Source organism: Megascapheus bottae, chromosome 2 (assembly GCF_031878675.1).
Source record: "Megascapheus bottae isolate mThoBot1 chromosome 2, mThoBot2.hap1, whole genome shotgun sequence".
Taxonomy (NCBI): domain Eukaryota; kingdom Metazoa; phylum Chordata; class Mammalia; order Rodentia; family Geomyidae; genus Megascapheus; species Megascapheus bottae.
This window is the reverse complement of record NC_143510.1, coordinates 64,850,829-64,868,902: the sequence shown is the minus strand read 5'-3', so window position 1 is coordinate 64,868,902 and position 18,074 is coordinate 64,850,829. Positions and strand designations below refer to the sequence as shown.

The 18,074-nt window shown below is 34.8% G+C and overlaps 1 protein-coding gene across 6 annotated transcripts in view; it reads left to right on the top strand.

Moving 5' to 3' along the window:
• The window catches only part of Kcnc2 (potassium voltage-gated channel subfamily C member 2), a 145,589-nt gene extending 128,651 nt beyond the window's left edge, over nucleotides 1-16,938 (top strand). For 2 of the 6 annotated variants that reach the window (XM_090328263.1, XM_090328264.1), the window contains exons 3-5: nucleotides 7,135-8,062; nucleotides 10,199-10,363; nucleotides 15,150-16,938. In XM_090328263.1, the coding sequence (XP_090184389.1) occupies nucleotides 7,135-8,062; nucleotides 10,199-10,363; nucleotides 15,150-15,286 (1,230 nt within the window). In that variant the 3' untranslated portion in view covers nucleotides 15,287-16,938. The other 4 variants (XM_090328265.1, XM_090328266.1, XM_090328267.1 and 1 more) reach the window with 4 other exon arrangements.
• The last annotated feature ends 1,136 nt before the right edge of the window (nucleotides 16,939-18,074 follow it).

Below are 18,074 nucleotides of genomic sequence, written 5' to 3'. Positions count from 1 at the left end.
ATCTCCATTTAACTACTAGAAAATGGGAGGTTGGAATATGGCTTGAGGGGTAGGGTGGTAGCCTTGAGCTAAAGAGTTCAGGGACAGCACCCAGGCCCAGAGTTCAAGCCCCATGACCCACCAAAAAAATATCCAATGTGTAAAAAGTATTAAAGACTTTACATGACTGATTTGCTTAGTATTTAAAGTTCATATATATTCCTGTATATATTATTGTTATTGTAATGGTGGTATACAGAGTACTTACATTTCCAAATCAAAACAAGCTTACAAAGCAAAGTAAAACAAAGAAAAGAAAAGCCTGAGTAACATTCTGATCATTGCCAAAGCATTGAAGTGATAAAATGAAGAAACAAAGTGTTCTAAAAATAAATGTAAATGAAAGCATAATGTGCAGATCACAATTGCATTTTCCCAATGAATCATGAGCACTCACCATATATTTAAAAGAAATGTTATCATTTTTCAAGAGTGTAGCCCTTCAGCTTTTGGGTGTCACACTAGAGAGAAAGCTAATGATTGCACTTTTTAGATTCACTGTGTAGAAAGAGGTGTTTTGGTTTTTTTCCAAATCTGCACTGCAAGCTCAAGAGAATATTAAATGTAGTATTTTCTAACTCTATTAAATATTCAACCGTTTTCTTTCTCTTGTCTCTATCAAGGACAAGTCCTGCAAAGCTTGCTCTGAAAGCCCTGAAATGAGGTAAATAATCCATGAAACATCCACTTCTTTCCTTAGCTAGAGAAAAATTTAAATAGCAACAGAGAAAGGGAAAAGAGGAACTCATCTCCTACTTGTTCACTCATGAGAGCTATCCAAAAGTCTACCTGCTTTATTTCTGAAATGTGTAGTCTATTTTGTCCAAATAACAAACACACAGTTTTCTTTAACCTGATCGCTGTTAAGATAGTTCTTATAGTTTATATGGAACCGGCGTTTAGTTTTTATACCAAGTTTTGAAAAAGTCCTATGTACAAAGATCTATACAAATGGGGAATGTAAATGATAGAATTTCATTCTATCACAAATTATTCTTGATTTATTGATGACCAGAGTTTACAATGTATATTCATGTTATGAATTTTTGCATGTGTATGTGTGAGTAAAACACCATTTATAGGAATATTCAAGTATGCTAGAGTATTCAGTAGATTTGAAAATTCTTGTAAAAATGGCCAATTCAGAGAGGGAATATTATGTGTGTATATACTCAATGTATTGTATATAAACACATATATTATGTATGTAACATATATTAAGTATCTCTATAATGTTACATACATGCATTTACATATGGATTCCTGAAGCTTAACATTCTCTAAGGATGTCTGAGTTTGGTAATGTATGGTGACTGTACTAAAAATGATCTGCTTTCTTCAGTCTAATTCCATACCATATATGCATAAAAATTAGTAATTCTTCTTGTGGATCTTAGAACTTGATTTCACCAGTGCCTCAGATGAAATGCACATGGAATTCTCAACTCTGCATGCAAGCACCTAACACAGGTTTTTGAGGAAAGATGTACCAATGCAGAGAATTGTTTTGGCCTTCTAGAGATTACAGCTCTGTGACAAAGTTATACTGTTGTTAATTATGGTCATGCTAGTGAATATGATTTGAGTGTACACACAATTAAAAGAATCTCCCAAGTTAAAAATACTGTAGGACATCATTTTTCATAATCAGTAGAAACCGTAGGCTCTCCTAGCAGAGGTTTACAATAGCGCAAAACCTAGATACATAAGGCCATATAGGATCATGCTAAATGAAAGGACCTCCAGGATATAGAAACAAAAGCCATATAATGTGTGATTGTCGTCCTTAACGTACTATGTTATTTTTCATCTCTTTTGCTGTCCCTTGATTATCTCATATTGTTATAGTATCTTACCTTGTTATCTGATAAATTGCATATATGTTTATTTGGTTATTTGAAATAGGATAGGCAAGGGGGAAAACAAAATGAGGGATAGGGGAGGGGGAAGGGAAATGGGGATCAAGACATGAGAAAGGGTATCAATGTTTGTGAAGTAATGCACCTTCTATCTGGTGAATATAATATAACCCTTCTATTAAGTACAATAAAAATATATGTAAGAAATACTGTAGGACAAAAGAAAAATAAAAAATTCATAGGCATAATACATGACTAAAATTGCTTTTCCAAATTCTAACTTGATCAACAAAGTTCCTTATTAGCCATATTGCCATCCAATATTATAAGTAAATGTTGCTTATGAAAGCAACATCTTTGTTTTTATTAGGTTCCTTGTAGTACATTAAAAAAGAAATATGAATATCTCTGCATTTTGTCATACTCTTTTAATTTAACAATATTTCCTGGAAATTATATCAATTCATGTTGAGCTAGCTCATTCTTTGTGATACTATATTTTGGGTATAACATCAATTCATAGACAGTGACAGTTGTTTTATTTATTTTGTGTGTGTGTGTGTGTGTGTGTGTGTGTGTGTGTGTGTGTATACCAGATAGAGTGGCAGATTCTGTGTTGGAGCTGATAGAATTTTTACATACTCAGGGTATGTATTTTTAAAATATTACTTTATTTGCACAATCATAACTAAACACCTCTAGCCTGCTTTTGGTCTGTTGCTATCAATGGCTCAGAGACAGTATGTGTAAGTCCTTTGGACAAGATTTGGTCATAGGGCATCATTAACAGAAGACTGAGAAAATCACTTTTAGTATCAGTGAGCCTAGGCTCACTGGAAAATACCAGTTTGGCCTATGTATTTACAATTCCCCCACTTGTAAGATATAGAGCTCATTTCTATTTATTTTAATGCAAAGAGGAAAAAGATTCAAAAGAGGAAATAAAAATATATTTCATTTTCTCCACTTTCTGCCTGCTATACACACCTGGAAAGATACTTGGAAATTTGTGTTGACATAGGTTGATGTAATGCCCTAATGTAGTCCTTGGACTCTGAGGACATTCTCCCTGAGTAACTGATGGCAATCAGGAGGATTATAGGACACTTTCTCCAGCTAAATACAAACAATGTAACTATAAAGAAAATGTCCTTGACCCATAAGCCTGCTTTTCTTTGCTTTACAGAATATATCTATTCTGAAACTATTGGAATGATCTATTCTTTCATGAATTCAGTTAATATGATAGATATGCTTGCATGGAAAGCCTTCTGACATTTTTGTTATATAACATGCTTAGTTGTATTTTCATTTAATAGTGAAAGGAGTCTGGCATGTGATCATAGTGGGAAATGAAGAGGTAAATGTAATATGATTCTTCTTTAATTCTTTCCAAAGATATTAATCACCTAGAAGAATGAATAGAAGTGACTATTGCCAATGTATAATACATGAACCAATTCAGTGGGCTTTTTGTGGTACCTTTGGATCTTTTTCCTCAATACTCATACTTTATTGTTTAAATTTCTTTAAATTTGTATTATTTTTCAATCCCTTGGAAATACAGCATATTTTTATTTCTTTTATTCCTATTTTCAATGAATGACTCCCTCTTTCTATTCTATTCTGTCTTCTTAAATACTAATAAGCATGCCAGGAACATTAGTTTTAAATAAAGTGAATGTTACAGAATTCTAGTATTGTGAAGGAGAGAGCAAATAACCAACATCTTCTGTTTTCTTCATATTTAATTTATTTTTCTTAAAATTATTGAATCTAACTTTGTATTTATTCCTTCTTTACTCTATTCAGTGAAATAGATATGCAGGCCTTTTTCTGAGCTATTTGGAGCTCAGAATTAACTTCAGATAAAGAATATCAAGTCCTGATAATGTAATTTAAGTATTGCTTCTGGCTAGTTCCAGGTCTTGAAACTGTTTAAGATCATCCACTTAGTTGATAAACTAATGACTTACGAACTAAATTTCTGTTCATTCCATGTGAAAGTTTGTAGACACTTGAAATCTCCACATATTTTCATGGGAGTTAAATTTCTTCTGATAACTCTTTACCCTTGTTTATTACTGTTCCAGAACCTTCAAATAGCCTAAAGAAATTTCTTCCCCATCTTTGCTTTTCCTTCAAGCCCTCCATTATTGAAAATGACAAGATTAGCTGCTTTTGTAAAACAGCCTTTTGCTAAGAGCATAACAGATAAAGGGTTATCTTAAAATGTAATATTTTAGCTGGGTGCTGGTGGCTCACACCTGTATCCTAGCTACTAAGAAGCCTGAGATCTGAGAATTATGATTCGAAGCCAGCCTAGGCAAGAAAGTCTGTGAGATGATCGTCTCCAGTAAATTACATAGAAAAAGCCTGAAGTGGTGCTGTGGTTCAGGTGGTAGAGTGCTAGCCCTGAGCACAAAGAAGCTCAGGGACAGCACCCAGTCCCTGAGTTCAAGCCCCAGTCCCAGCCACTCCTCCCCTCCACCAATCAAAGTAATATTTTATATTTTTTGCTTTTCCAAACTTCAGCATCTGTGGAAGGATCTATCACTTGTTGACTGAACCTTATCAATTCTTACACACCTTAGAGGCTTTCCTTCCCCTGCCCCTCCACCCTGCTCTCTGAACTTGAACTTCTTTCTGAATTCTCTACCCTCAAGTTGACAGTGGCTAATCTCCAAACACCAGTTACGTAATTACAAAGCACACTTTTCCTGTCTTTTACAACCTTCTATTTTAGATCATGCCAAATATCTTTATCTTTTACAAATGATTTCTATTTTGCTATTTTTATTTAAACAAAATATCCATCTTCTGATATGAATGTTGTCCTTGGAAAATGAAATTTTACTTAAAATACTTTATTTTCCAATTTTAATAATATCCCATTCCCATACATGTAATGGCCTAAGTTTAGTCTAATGTTGATCATTTCAGGGTATTGTAATTTTTATTTTATTTATTTCCATTTTAGTTAAACTTAGTAACTTTTTTGGTTTCATTAATATATTTCATGTCTGTATCCATAGGATATTGTGAGTTTATCAAAGGTTGGGATTATGATGTTAAACAGCCTATTGTGTGAAATGGAGACATCTCATACATATTTGTTGAATGAAGACATGAATGAGTAAATAGTTGAAAAATATATAAGAAAGGTTTTAGTGTTTTATGTCAACAAGCACCAATATGTACCATCATATCACTTTTCCTGCCTGGATGTGGGCAGGCACACTAGAACTTTGGGAAGCTCAAAATATTGGGAAGGAAAGAAGTAACATGAATGGCACCTGAATGTAGGTGGAGTTTGAGACTGCAAAGTGAACTGGATGAAAAATGACTGAAGAACATGAGAGTTGTAAAAAGAAAATTGCAAGTTCCATTGTTTTATGCCCAAATTACCCCACAGATGGAATTTGTACACTATAACTGTTCATGTAGCCTGAAATACTGGAGATTGAGGGGAGTGTGGTGGGAAGAATGAGTAGGTACATATTAACAAGGTTCAACTAAGAGGGATTTTAAGTGGAATTAGAAACAAATATGGGTTCCAAATTAAGCTTAATTTAAGAAGCAATTTATCCATCAAGGATAATTATTGCTTCCCCTAAAAGATGTCATTTTTAAATGTGTTTAGCATCATAGTGATATTAAGTCTTTACCAATGAGCTAATTAGATATTGTGTACTTACCTATACAAAGGGAAAAAATGAATGGAGAAATTCACAATATGTTTAAGAGCATTAATGGTCTGATGATAAGGTCAATAATAAAGATGTTGGAAGATATAGATGGAAAGGCAATTCAAAATCTGACAGGTTACAGTGATATAACTGCATATAGTCAATGTGCTATCTACCACAGTGCATAGAAAATTGTTCCTTAATTTGGGGTGCTTCATTAATTCACAAAGTCAGTTCTAACTAGTCTTTTTGTATAGACCTTGTATATTATATGGAAGACTGAAAAAAAAGGAGGTGGTTTCCATCTTCCCTTTCTCATGGCTCAGCTTCTCAGAGGTTGAGTCACCGATGTTAGGGCACAACTTTTATTTTTTCCAAATAAATATCTTTCTTCACTGGACTGACATTTTCTGCTAACTGATATACTTGTTCAGACACTTAATAGAGTAATCTGTTCATTTAGCACCCTAAATATAAGCATTTATGGAAGAGCTCTAGATATCTGTCACCCATTTCAAAATTCTCTAGTACTGAGACAACAATGCCTGAAGCACCTTAGTTTCAAATATTCAGATGAAGAATATAAATGAGTCTATGTTCCCAGGATAAGCGAGTGGTAACAAATTAGCTTATTTTATATGTGAGAATTTGAGAAGATAAGGAAATGGAATCTGGAAGTAATCTTGCCAGTTCTACTGTTTCATTCTATATGAACTAAGAGAAGTGATGTAAGCTCTCTCAATTTGATTGTTTTGAATTGGAAATAGGAGTTACTGGTATTTGAATTGGTAGGAATTGGTAAGTTATACAAACTTGTATCAATAGTGTTTGGATATAGTTAGGCCTATACAATGCTTACAGAACACTTATTAATCTACATCAGTATATTTATATGCAGCAATACAGTATTGACAGAAGAAATGAAATGGAATCAAATAAAAATTGCAACACTTTCATGTGTTACTTTTTAATATGACTAACACTTTGAAATCTTTTTGCATTACTTTTCCTGGCTCAATTTATTCTATTGGACAAGGTTCCACCTTGCATTGATACCAGTTCACTTGTATGTACTTCTAATACTTTCTCCATGGTTGTATCTCATGATATTCAACATGTCTATTGTAGCTCATATTTATAGATAAAAAAACTAATTTAATTTATGGAGATTTCTAGGCTCACAAGCAGTGTTTGGAGACATTGTCTGATTTTTTTCCCCTAGATAGTTTTTTTTTAAAAAAAAAACATTTTTGGACTAATGTTACGCTTTCTTCACAGGTTATATTTTCTTATGCCATAGTTCCAAGCAAATTTCAAATATAAAGCAAAACTTGGACTCTGGGTAAGTGAGGAAACAGCACTTGAAACAGGTTAAATGTATTCTCTGATTAATATTACATGCGAACTCTCCCTTGACCTTGACCAACATCCTGAGTGACATCTCCAAATCCGCTGTCGTTCTTTCTGTGCAGAAGAAAATCAGTGCTCTTAGGTTTGGATCCTAGTAGATGCTGGTTCAGATCACTCTGTTTCTTTTTTTTCTACAGTTCATTGCTTTTGCCTCTTTATTCTTCATCTTGGTTTCCATCACAACCTTTTGCCTGGAAACACACGAAGCTTTCAACATTGTTAAAAACAAGACAGAGCCAGTCACCAATGGCACCAGCGTTGTTCCTCAATATGAAATCGAGACGGATCCTGCCTTGACCTACGTGGAAGGGGTGTGTGTGGTGTGGTTTACCTTTGAGTTTTTAGTGCGTATTGTTTTCTCACCCAATAAACTTGAGTTCGTCAAAAACCTCTTGAACATCATCGACTTTGTGGCCATCCTCCCCTTCTACCTGGAGGTGGGGCTGAGTGGGCTCTCCTCCAAAGCTGCTAAGGATGTACTTGGCTTCCTCAGAGTGGTAAGGTTTGTGAGAATCCTGAGGATCTTCAAGCTCACACGCCATTTTGTCGGTTTGAGGGTGCTGGGGCACACTCTCCGAGCTAGTACCAACGAATTCTTGCTGCTGATTATCTTTCTGGCTCTAGGAGTTTTGATATTTGCCACCATGATCTACTATGCGGAGAGAGTAGGAGCTCAACCCAATGACCCCTCTGCTAGTGAACACACACAGTTCAAAAACATTCCCATTGGGTTCTGGTGGGCTGTAGTGACCATGACTACCTTAGGTTATGGGGACATGTACCCCCAGACCTGGTCAGGAATGCTAGTGGGAGCCTTGTGTGCTCTGGCGGGAGTATTGACAATAGCCATGCCAGTGCCTGTCATTGTCAACAATTTTGGGATGTACTACTCCTTGGCAATGGCCAAGCAGAAACTTCCAAGAAAGAGAAAGAAGCACATTCCTCCTGCACCTCAGGCCAGCTCACCGACCTTCTGCAAGACGGAATTGAATACGGCCTGCAATAGCACACAGAGTGACATGTGTCTGGGCAAAGACAATCGACTTCTGGAACACAATAAATCAGGTAAGGCACAATTCTAAATATACCTCACTACTGCATCCACCTCTGCCATTACTTCATCAGTCTTCTCCCTTAAGACAGGAGGCAGCTATCCTCATACGCATATGGAATTGGGGTCTTAATTTTAAATAACAAGTGTGTGTGTGTGTGTGTGTGTGTGTGTGTGTGTGTGTGATTATATATAGACTGTGGGCTCAGGAAGACCAACCTATACAGTTTTCTGATAGTGGGAATGACCTTTGTTGATGGTGCAAATTTTTTTTTTTTTTTTTTTTGCCTGTCTGTTGCTTCCGTGCTGATGTTCCTTTGTTTCTTGGCACAATGTGATGGTATGGCCATTTACTTTCCATTCTTCCTTCTGCAAATGTTGATCTCCATATCATTTGGCTTGATGTGTTTGTCTCAGTTTTACTCCTGCCACATGGTGCAATGTATCTCAACCGGATCCCCAAGAAACACTTATTTAAGGAGAACGGGTGCTTGCACATCAAAGGCCTGAACACCAAAGAGGTGATATGGAAGATAAATATTTCAATAGCAAAATTCTTTCTTAGTAATATTCTGCAATATTGGCTACCTTTTAATTGTAAAATAGCTTTTCTTAGTATAACCAAGATCTGTATCATAGAATCAAAACTCACCGTTTTTTTTTTTTTAGGTTTGTATGATTTGCTTCTGATAATGGATGCCAAACGTATTTTTCTGTGGATTTGTTTTTTCAATGAAGTATATATTCCAGAGCTTTAGGCAATTTATTGCTTGAAATTAGCTATTCCTCTTCATTGTCAAATACTTTAAAGCTGACTGTAGGTTGATATGCTGAATGCCAGTAGAATGGTCACTAGTATGGTCTCTATATCTGACTCAGGGGAAACAAAAATCATGCAGTTTAAATAACTTTCCCTACTAGGAAAAATTGAGGCATATGTATTTCCCCAAATTTACATGTATTTAATCTTTTCCTTGTATATAGATGACTTGTGGTCACAGATACCATCTAGAAATAATACAAAGTAATGAAGCAAAGAAACAAAAAGGCAGATGTCATTTTCATAGCTCCTTAGCTTCCAGAAGTACTTTTAGTCCTTACAATCTTGGACCATATTTCTATTGCCTATGTCTCCCGTACAGCTTGGATGACAGGTGTGGATAACATACCTGCACTGGTTCCATACAATTTAAGAGGCAGAAGGAGTGGGGAAGATATGGCTTGAGTGAAAAAATCCCATTTAGGAGTCCTTAAGTTCATTTAGGAAATTATATTAGGGGGTTTCATGTGTATCTTTCACAAGTAACATCTTGAGAGCTAAAATTATCTTGATGAAAGGAGGAATTAGTTTGTGTTGCTGCCCTCAAAACACTACTCTCGGAGTATCTCTACAGAGCCTTGAGGAAGGGAAAGGAAAAGGATGATACTCCCATTTCTGGTACACGTTGCAATGACAGGATTGGAGAAATCTTTGGCAAGAGTACATAAGTACACAGTTATTTCAAGGGCATTTGGAGAAGTTGATCAGTTCCACTGTATGCTCAAAAATACTGTGCTGCTTCAAAATGCAATATCTGGATATGTAGCTTTTAGTCTTCAGGGTTATTTTTGTAAAGGCTTTATAAAACTTACTTTTAGGGAACTAATAAAAGCGGGCCTCTTAGGCAATTATAAAAGTTAGCATTTGCTTGAAAAACTTTTCTTTGCTCGAGACTTTTTTTTTTCTGTACACAGGCTTTGCTTTTAATTATTCCTAAACATGCTTTCTCAGTAGCATGTAATATAGTGTAAGGTAATTGCAAACTAGTAATTGCAAACTGGTAATTGCTACCAGTTCATTCTTTTTAGTTTATAGTATTTATATAAAAGTCAATAGTAGGCAAAATCTGCAAAGCAATAAAAATTTTACAAAGAGTACTTCTTTCCATTGCAGTGCATTTCCATTTTGCTCCACATAATTTATTTTATTTTGTTTTATTTGTGTGTGTGTATGTGTGTGTGATGAGGGCTGAAACTCCTTTTCTTATTGTGATGTGATGATTGTGTGTTGTATATTGAGTGTCTGGACTATGAGCATTTGGTGTAAACTCTTTGTCCTGTCTCATTTCCTCATCCATCACTGTCTGTCCATGGCGTGGTGCTGTGACCAGTGTTATCAGGTGACGACAGTACAGGAAGTGAGCCGCCATTATCACCCCCAGAAAGGCTCCCCATCAGACGCTCTAGTACCAGAGACAAAAACAGAAGAGGGGAAACATGTTTCCTTCTGACGGCAGGTGATTACACGTGCGCTTCTGATGGAGGTATCAGGAAAGGTAGGCATGCCTTTAATCAGATCATAACAGGTGACTTAACAATGAAGTAAGTTCCAGAATTATGTGGAGTGATGTAAATGCCCATTCATCATTTTCTTCCTCCCTCCAACCCATCTTTCCTTTTAAAGCACTGAAAAATGCCTGTCATAAAAGGTTGTCCTATATGAAGGGCATTCTTCTTTTTCTTTCCCTTTTTTCATTTATCTATGGGTAGAAATATAATGAAATATATAAATATTGAATTATTCACCTAATTGTTTTCTGATGTACTTAGTAATTTTTTACTATAGCAAAATAAAACTCATTCATCACAGATAGGAATAAATTGAATAAGCAATCAATGACTATAAAATAAATTATCAGGTATTTTTATTTTCAAAGTAAATTCTATGCACACTTGAGGTCTCTTCTCTAATATTTGAATAGATTTCTCAGTGGTTTAGCTGACTGTCTCATGTTATCAAAGATACAGGATCTTCAGGCAGATCTATATTTTAATCATTTGAAAGGTTATGCAAATGGTTAGAAATACACATGTAGTAGTAAAAATAAAAACTTTTAAAATAAAACTTTTAAATTCATTCATATTTGTACCAGACTTGCAGTATTCTTGAAACATAGAAGATGACATATAAATATCAAATGAATTAAAGTAGTTGACCAAGTGCCTTTTAAAAACGATATAGCATGTGATAGCATCTTCTATCTGGTGAATATAATGTAACCCTTCTATTAATTACAACAAAAAATTATTAAAAAAGAAAAAAAGATATAGCAGAATATCTATATGATATCTATAATAGCTAGCCCTAATAATTGGCTAAATTTGAATGAAAAAAATCTTAAAATTTTTGTATTAGTGTAACTACATTTTAAGCATAATTGCTTATTTTTATTCCATTATAGTTTCACCCAACATAATCCCTTGCCATTTTAAACTTAAAACTCATTGTGTTGTCTTTCATTGACATTTTATCTCATTTCTCATATTTCCCTTGTGTTTAATTTCTTCTGAGCATTTTCTGTTGCCTCCTATTTCTGTGTCTTTGAGGCTCATAAGAGAGGACTAAAGGCCTTTGTTTTTCTGTGGGTATCATTTTAAATACTGTTCTGCAACTATTTCTATCATCTCCATTTATTTTTTTAAATTAAAATGTGTTCTAATCATTGAATGTGTTTATTCTTTTACATTTACACACATGCTAGAAAAATTAAAAATGTTTTATGAACATAATTGATATCCTATTTTAGTTTTTTGCAAATATGTACATAAAGAAAGGTAATACTTATGTGATAATATAGTACATTGAACATATACTTCAAGGTGCATCACATAACTTACTGTATAACTACATATATTCTTCAGTAAAATGTGTAGGCATGTTTATACAAGTGTGTGTAATTCAATTTAAATAAATTTTGTTCATCATGCAATAAAGTATTTTATGCACTAATTTTACCATGGTTACTTATTGAAGAAAACCTTACTAGAATATTTTCTTCAATGTTAGAATGAATTTTAATTTGTTGAAAGAGTTTATAGATGAGAAAAGATTTTGAAAAATTTTAAGTATTACATAAATATATTGTTACTGTATGCATATTGGCAAATTTTCGTGAGCAAAGCAATTAATAAGATATTTAGCTTGCATGGAAAACTTATGCAATTTTTATTTCACAAACAAAAATTCTCTTCATCACTGAAAACACCTTTGAAAATGTATCCATGACATTTTATGCCATATCATCTCTTTTTTCATTCTTTATTTCTCTTGTAGTTGTGTGTATTTTTTTGTTTTTCTCCAGGAAACATTTGTAAATAAGTTTCCTAAGCCTTCTAATTTGTTAAGTTGTCTTATCTTCCAAGAATTAATTTTCTTTCCTCTTTCCTTTTATGTAGGTTATCTTGTATTCTATTTAAACATTTATTTTCCATGAGAAAATAAATTTACCTTCAATTTGGTTCCTCTACTGACTTTATTCTAAAGTCCTAAAAACTCATTCTTTGTAAATGAATTTTCTGGATTGTCATTGTATTTTGCTTTTATACAGTTGTGAATATATGTAGGCATATATTAAGAACACTTGAAACTTCGCTTCAGTAAAATCCAAATGTGTACAATCTACTTTTCTGTTTATACAGTAGTTTTTTTGGTTTTGGTTTTGTTTTTTTGGTCAGTTGTGGGACTTGAACTCTGGGCCTGGGTGCTGTTGCTGAGCTCTTCAGCTCAAACCTACCACCCTGTACCTTGAGCCACAGCACCATTTCCCATTTTCTGGACTTTTTAGTGCCCAGGCCAGCTTTGAACTGCAATCCTCAGCTCAGCCTCCTGAGTAGCCAGTATTACAGGTGTGAGCCACCGTGCCAGGCTTTACAGTACTGTTAGGAAGATGTATTACGTACATTCTCTCAGATGGTACATGGATGGATAGAAGTTCTAATATTGCCCCAAAGAAATTTGTTTTCTCAGGATCTGAAAAAATATATCCAATCCAATATATTTATTTGATGTTAATTTAAAATCATGAATTATATTCCAATAAAACCTTGAGTAAGTAAAAATTTTTTTTATCAAATTTCCTAGTCAAAATCAAACAGGAATAAGAAAAAGGGAATAAGAAATATATGAATAACATATAATTTTTACTAAGTATGTACTTGTTACTAAACTTAAAAAATCCTCCTAATAAATATTGAAAGTACGGGCATAAAAACCAAGAGAATCTATAAGGAAAATGAGTAATATTTATTTGAAACACTATAATTATGGATAAATAATTTACCATCAAAATATAGCTACCAAAATATCTCTATACATAACTGATTGGACAAATATAAAATTGTTCAAGAGGTTTTAAATTTCTGAGATTCCCTTAGATACCTTGGGATGGTGGCAGACAAAGTTATAATTTTATGATGTTGGTTTATTGGTATTAGGAACTCTTCTGGTTTACTCATATGCACTGGTTTCACTTTAATCAAATGACTTAATCAATTTTTTTCTAGTTCACTGCTTTAGGTTACACAATCAATTTTTACAATTGGATAACATATTTTTTATATAATTCCCAGAGTTGTATTTTCAGTCACTTAGAGAAGAATAGTAATACCAAACTTTCTAAACATATGAAAGCACGTTTGTAAAAATAAACTTCATGAAATTTAAAATTCTTTGGCATCCTTCTCTTAACTCACTACCAGCATGGAATGAAAGATATTCCATTTCCTGTATTTGATATTAAAGAATACTAATTAAAATATTAGCAGTTTTTTAATTGGTAGAAGTCATATCCTAGAAAACCTTATCAGTGTAAATGAATGGCATAAATGTTCATCTACAAAATGTCAAAAGATGTCATCTATTGAAAGTTAATGCATCTATAAGTATATGCAGAATTTTCCCCTTTTATAAAAAAGCCCAGCTTCATCTTATTACAAAGTTGTTGCAATGTACATACATAGTTGTCATAGCCTCCCATATTATCAAGAATCAAAGATGGCACTTAGCTTCTAGCAAAAGTGTCAGTAATGGCGTCTTCCCTGCAAGTGCTATGAAAAGACTGAATGAAATAAAGAAGTAGCTTGGAAGAACATGAGTACTAACAAAGGACTCATTTTTCTTTCTTTTTCTTCCACAATCAGCAAGTGCACTCTGGGCTAATTAGCACCACAGTGTGCTACAGTCTAAGGGAGACAAGACGTTCACTGGCGGTGTATGCACGTGTTCAACTTTGCCCCAAAGGAAGTTCGCTTTCCTGCTCTATAACAGTTCTTCAGTGCAGCTGTCCATACATTCATTTCCAAACTTGGCACCACTTACAGTAAACAGTTGTCCTGATGTTCGCACATGTCACTTCAGAGTTTATACCAAATGCCCCCACATGGCTCAGCGGTCTCTAATAGTTTGCAATGGAAACACTTCGGTATATAAATCCCTACAAACCGTGATCTGGTTTGAGCATTAAGGAACACCAAGGGGCTAAAAATGTATGAGAGGTTGATTTTATTCTCTAAATCCATGGCTATCTCAGGCATAAACAATAGATTAGGATGAAAGTTAGTAAAACAAAGTGACTTAGTAGTAAATTTTTTCTCAATTTCTGGGGAGGTGAGGGAGAGAGACAACATCAGGCCAAGGTCTCATGTAAACAAAGTTTATTGCAGGGAAATTATGCATCTGCTTAGATCTTCCCTTTTCAAATACTTTTGTTTTTATCCAGAGGATTAGAAATGGGAATCCCATTTTATGTCACCTAGATATTGACATCAAATCCCATTATTGTAATATTCATTCTTTTAACTATACAAAGCCAGAAAAATAAATATACTCAGAAAAGATTGCTTATTTAAGCTTATGCATACTTTTTGATGATTAAAAAATGAAAATGGAAAAAATAGTTAATATATCCATTTTCATTTTTAGCAACACATTCTGAAATGTGATATAAAGGCCATATCTTACTTAAGTTGCTTTGCCTAATTCTTAAAAGTTCTGATATTTCATAGGCAAAATGGTACATATGTATATAATAGTCCAGGAAAAATATATTTGGCAGTAATAATTGTGCTGTAATTTCTGATCGCTGGCTTAATTTTTGGATAATGTCAGCTTACAAGGAGTTTCATTATTTTTACAATTGTGAATTATTTCAATATTAAATTCTATGTAAACAGATTCTTCTTTGAGCTTAAAAATAGTACTTTTGATTAGCCTGCATGGAACTGTTTGTCTTTGTCCATTTTCTGGTTGAACTCAACTGATGTCTGTGCATTTTTTCATAAAAGGATACGAAAAATCTCGAAGCTTAAACAACATAGCGGGCTTGGCAGGCAATGCGCTGAGGCTTTCTCCAGTCACCTCACCCTACAACTCTCCTTGTCCTCTGAGGCGCTCTCGATCTCCCATCCCATCTATCTTGTAAACCCAACTGCATCAGTCGGCTAAATTATATCAATTCAAGTACTGTTTACCCTGTAATGGAAATAATTAAATGTAGCACTACTCCAGGCTCTATTAATACAGTGTAAGTCCTGCATGATACTACTATTGAAGTCAGAAATGCTACTTGAGTAGTTAAGAAATCTTATTCTGGCTTTCAAGGTTGCCTAAAGTAGTACTCCTATACTTCTCCGTATGAATTGCCCTAATTTTCCTTTGGAAATAAAATTGACAGATAGTGTCAGATAATGGCTAGTACACTAATACATAACCACATCTTCAGGGAAATAAACTTACAACAACGTGCTTCCAAATGTCAAGCCACTTCATTTCTTGTGACTCTAAACCATTCTGAAGATGTCCTGGACCTCCTCTTGATGGCACATTTGCGTGGACCATTGTGTTTCTGTCACCTGAAAGCAATGTCGCAGAGTTGAGGGACTCAGGACTTGTGTATTTACATCGAACCACCCTGCCCATATGGAAGCACTGATCAACTGTTTTGCTCATTGAATTGTCCTGTAAAGAGGGTGGTGATTTTTCTCCTTGACATTTTTTCCTTCTTTATTCTTGGATAGAAGTGTTTGTTTTAAATACCTTAATTTCTTTCCTTAATTACCTTGCTGAAAAAGTACTGTATTGCAATTCTGAATGTCTTTGGTGATTTGTACACAGATAACTGCATAGAGATCGCCATTGCTGATTACATGCAAGCTGAGGCCAGATCTCTAAATGACTCAAGGAAGGCACAAAACATGGAGAGAAAGGTGACTCCCAGCCAGGCTTTCACATTTTAGCCAGGAATTACTGCTTGGTACTACAGGTTTTTTTTTTTTTTTTTTAACCCCAGTGTTTGTCATTATTTTCAGAAGCAGAGTGCCAAATATTAACCCAAAGCTCTTTTGGCTTTCTTTTTTTTTAAACCCTCTTGTTTTATTTATCATTATTTTTGTGCAAAGACCAAAGGTCACTTGTGTTCACAGGAGGCTTTTTTGATTAGCCTTAAAGTTCTGAATCAAAGGACTCATCGGATTATCGGGCAGTGTTTAATCAGGTGCTTTGTCCTGTATGTCATTTCCGTCTGTCTGTCTTAGCTCTGTCTTAACTGGATGTACCATTTGTCTTCATTATCTTCATGAAGTCTAGAAATGCCTTGATATCATGTTTAAGACTTTAGTACTGAAACCCTAACACCTCCTGCCCTATGTAGCCTCTGCTATTTTAAGCAGCCTCTCTGCTTTGCGTATAAATTAGTGACACCCTGTAGATACCTAAGTTAATCGGCACTGTGACTTTTTTGGATAAGTAGGATTTAAGCAGTCATTTCACCATTGCACTTGATTGCCTACTGTAGTGTCAGTCTCCACTGCCTAGCAACTAGCATTCTTCACCACACTCCAGCGAAACCACTGGAGAGTCAGATTGAGTCTGCGTGGTAGAAAGTCTGTTTGCATACACATCCCTCCCAAATGCAATAATAATAGTGAATCTGTCATAGTGAGTGTGTGAGGGAAGTATAATGCCATAATATACATTGAGGAATAATGCCTCAAGGCATTTTCAATCCTTGATATTGTTAACTCATTCTTAATGCTCATTTTCTTGTTCGATTTTGGGTAGGACTGACAATTGCCATTTTTATGATGAGTCAAAAAAATGATGTATTACTGTACAGTCCCAAGTCCTAGAGCATGAGCTGCATGTAGGAGATTTACACAGTGATGTATTTACCCAGGCACACACACGCACACACATACACACACCCCTGCTATTTAGAGATACTGTGATACTTCTGATAACACCACACACAGAGAATGTTCTGCTTATACACAGGTTTCTAGTAGAGGAGTTACTAGGGTGCTGCTGTTATGGACTCCAGTGTTGCACAGAATTTATCATGGATTCTTTTTGGTGGCTGAAAAACGGACAGTGGAATGCAACCACGCCAAGGATTTTTACCAGAAACAACTGCCGCCGCTGCTGCTGATACTGACTGTGCCCTGATGTGACCGAGGTTGTTCCCTGATCTTCATGAAGCATCTAAACTTGCAGTGGAACTGTGGCTGGAGCTGGTGTGGTGCTTCCCATGTGAGCCTGATGCTCTTAGACTGACCAGTGTCGGCAAACAACTGTACATGCCAACACATGTGCATGGTCCACTCCTTTGGTCACCTTCCATCAAGGGAAGGCAAACTCCTCATGATCTCTGAGTTTCAAGTGAGCCTCAGGCTTCTTCACATTACTGGGCCCACTGGCGGTTGTGCTGTGAATTAGACAAAGCAGTGATACGGATGTACTAGACCTGTTTTAGTTGTTCTTGTTTCTACTTTTATCCATAAGTGCTAGCAACATTGACTGTACCATTCTCTTACTAACTGCTTATTTATCAACTTGTCATTTCTGTAAAGTTGTTTTTCTATTTATCACAAAGCCAGCCTGTTTTTAGTCATCTAATTTGTGTGGTTCTGGAAATTTGTTATAGTTTCAAAGAATGTCACCAGTAGTCTTCATAGTTTAAGCCTTTCTGTCATTGTTACCTCAATTATAAATATTAAGACATATAAAATTCTGGCAGTAAGAGTATTTTTTTAATAAATGACCAAGAAATAATGTCAGTATATAGTGAAATATTAATCAGAGTATATCCTAAGATGTATATTTTGCATAACAGATATATTCTTCAATTAATTTTTTGTGAGTTTTGTGGCAAATGAAGCTTGTACTCGTCGTGGTTCAAACTGTATTAGAATTTTTCATATTGCTTATCAGTA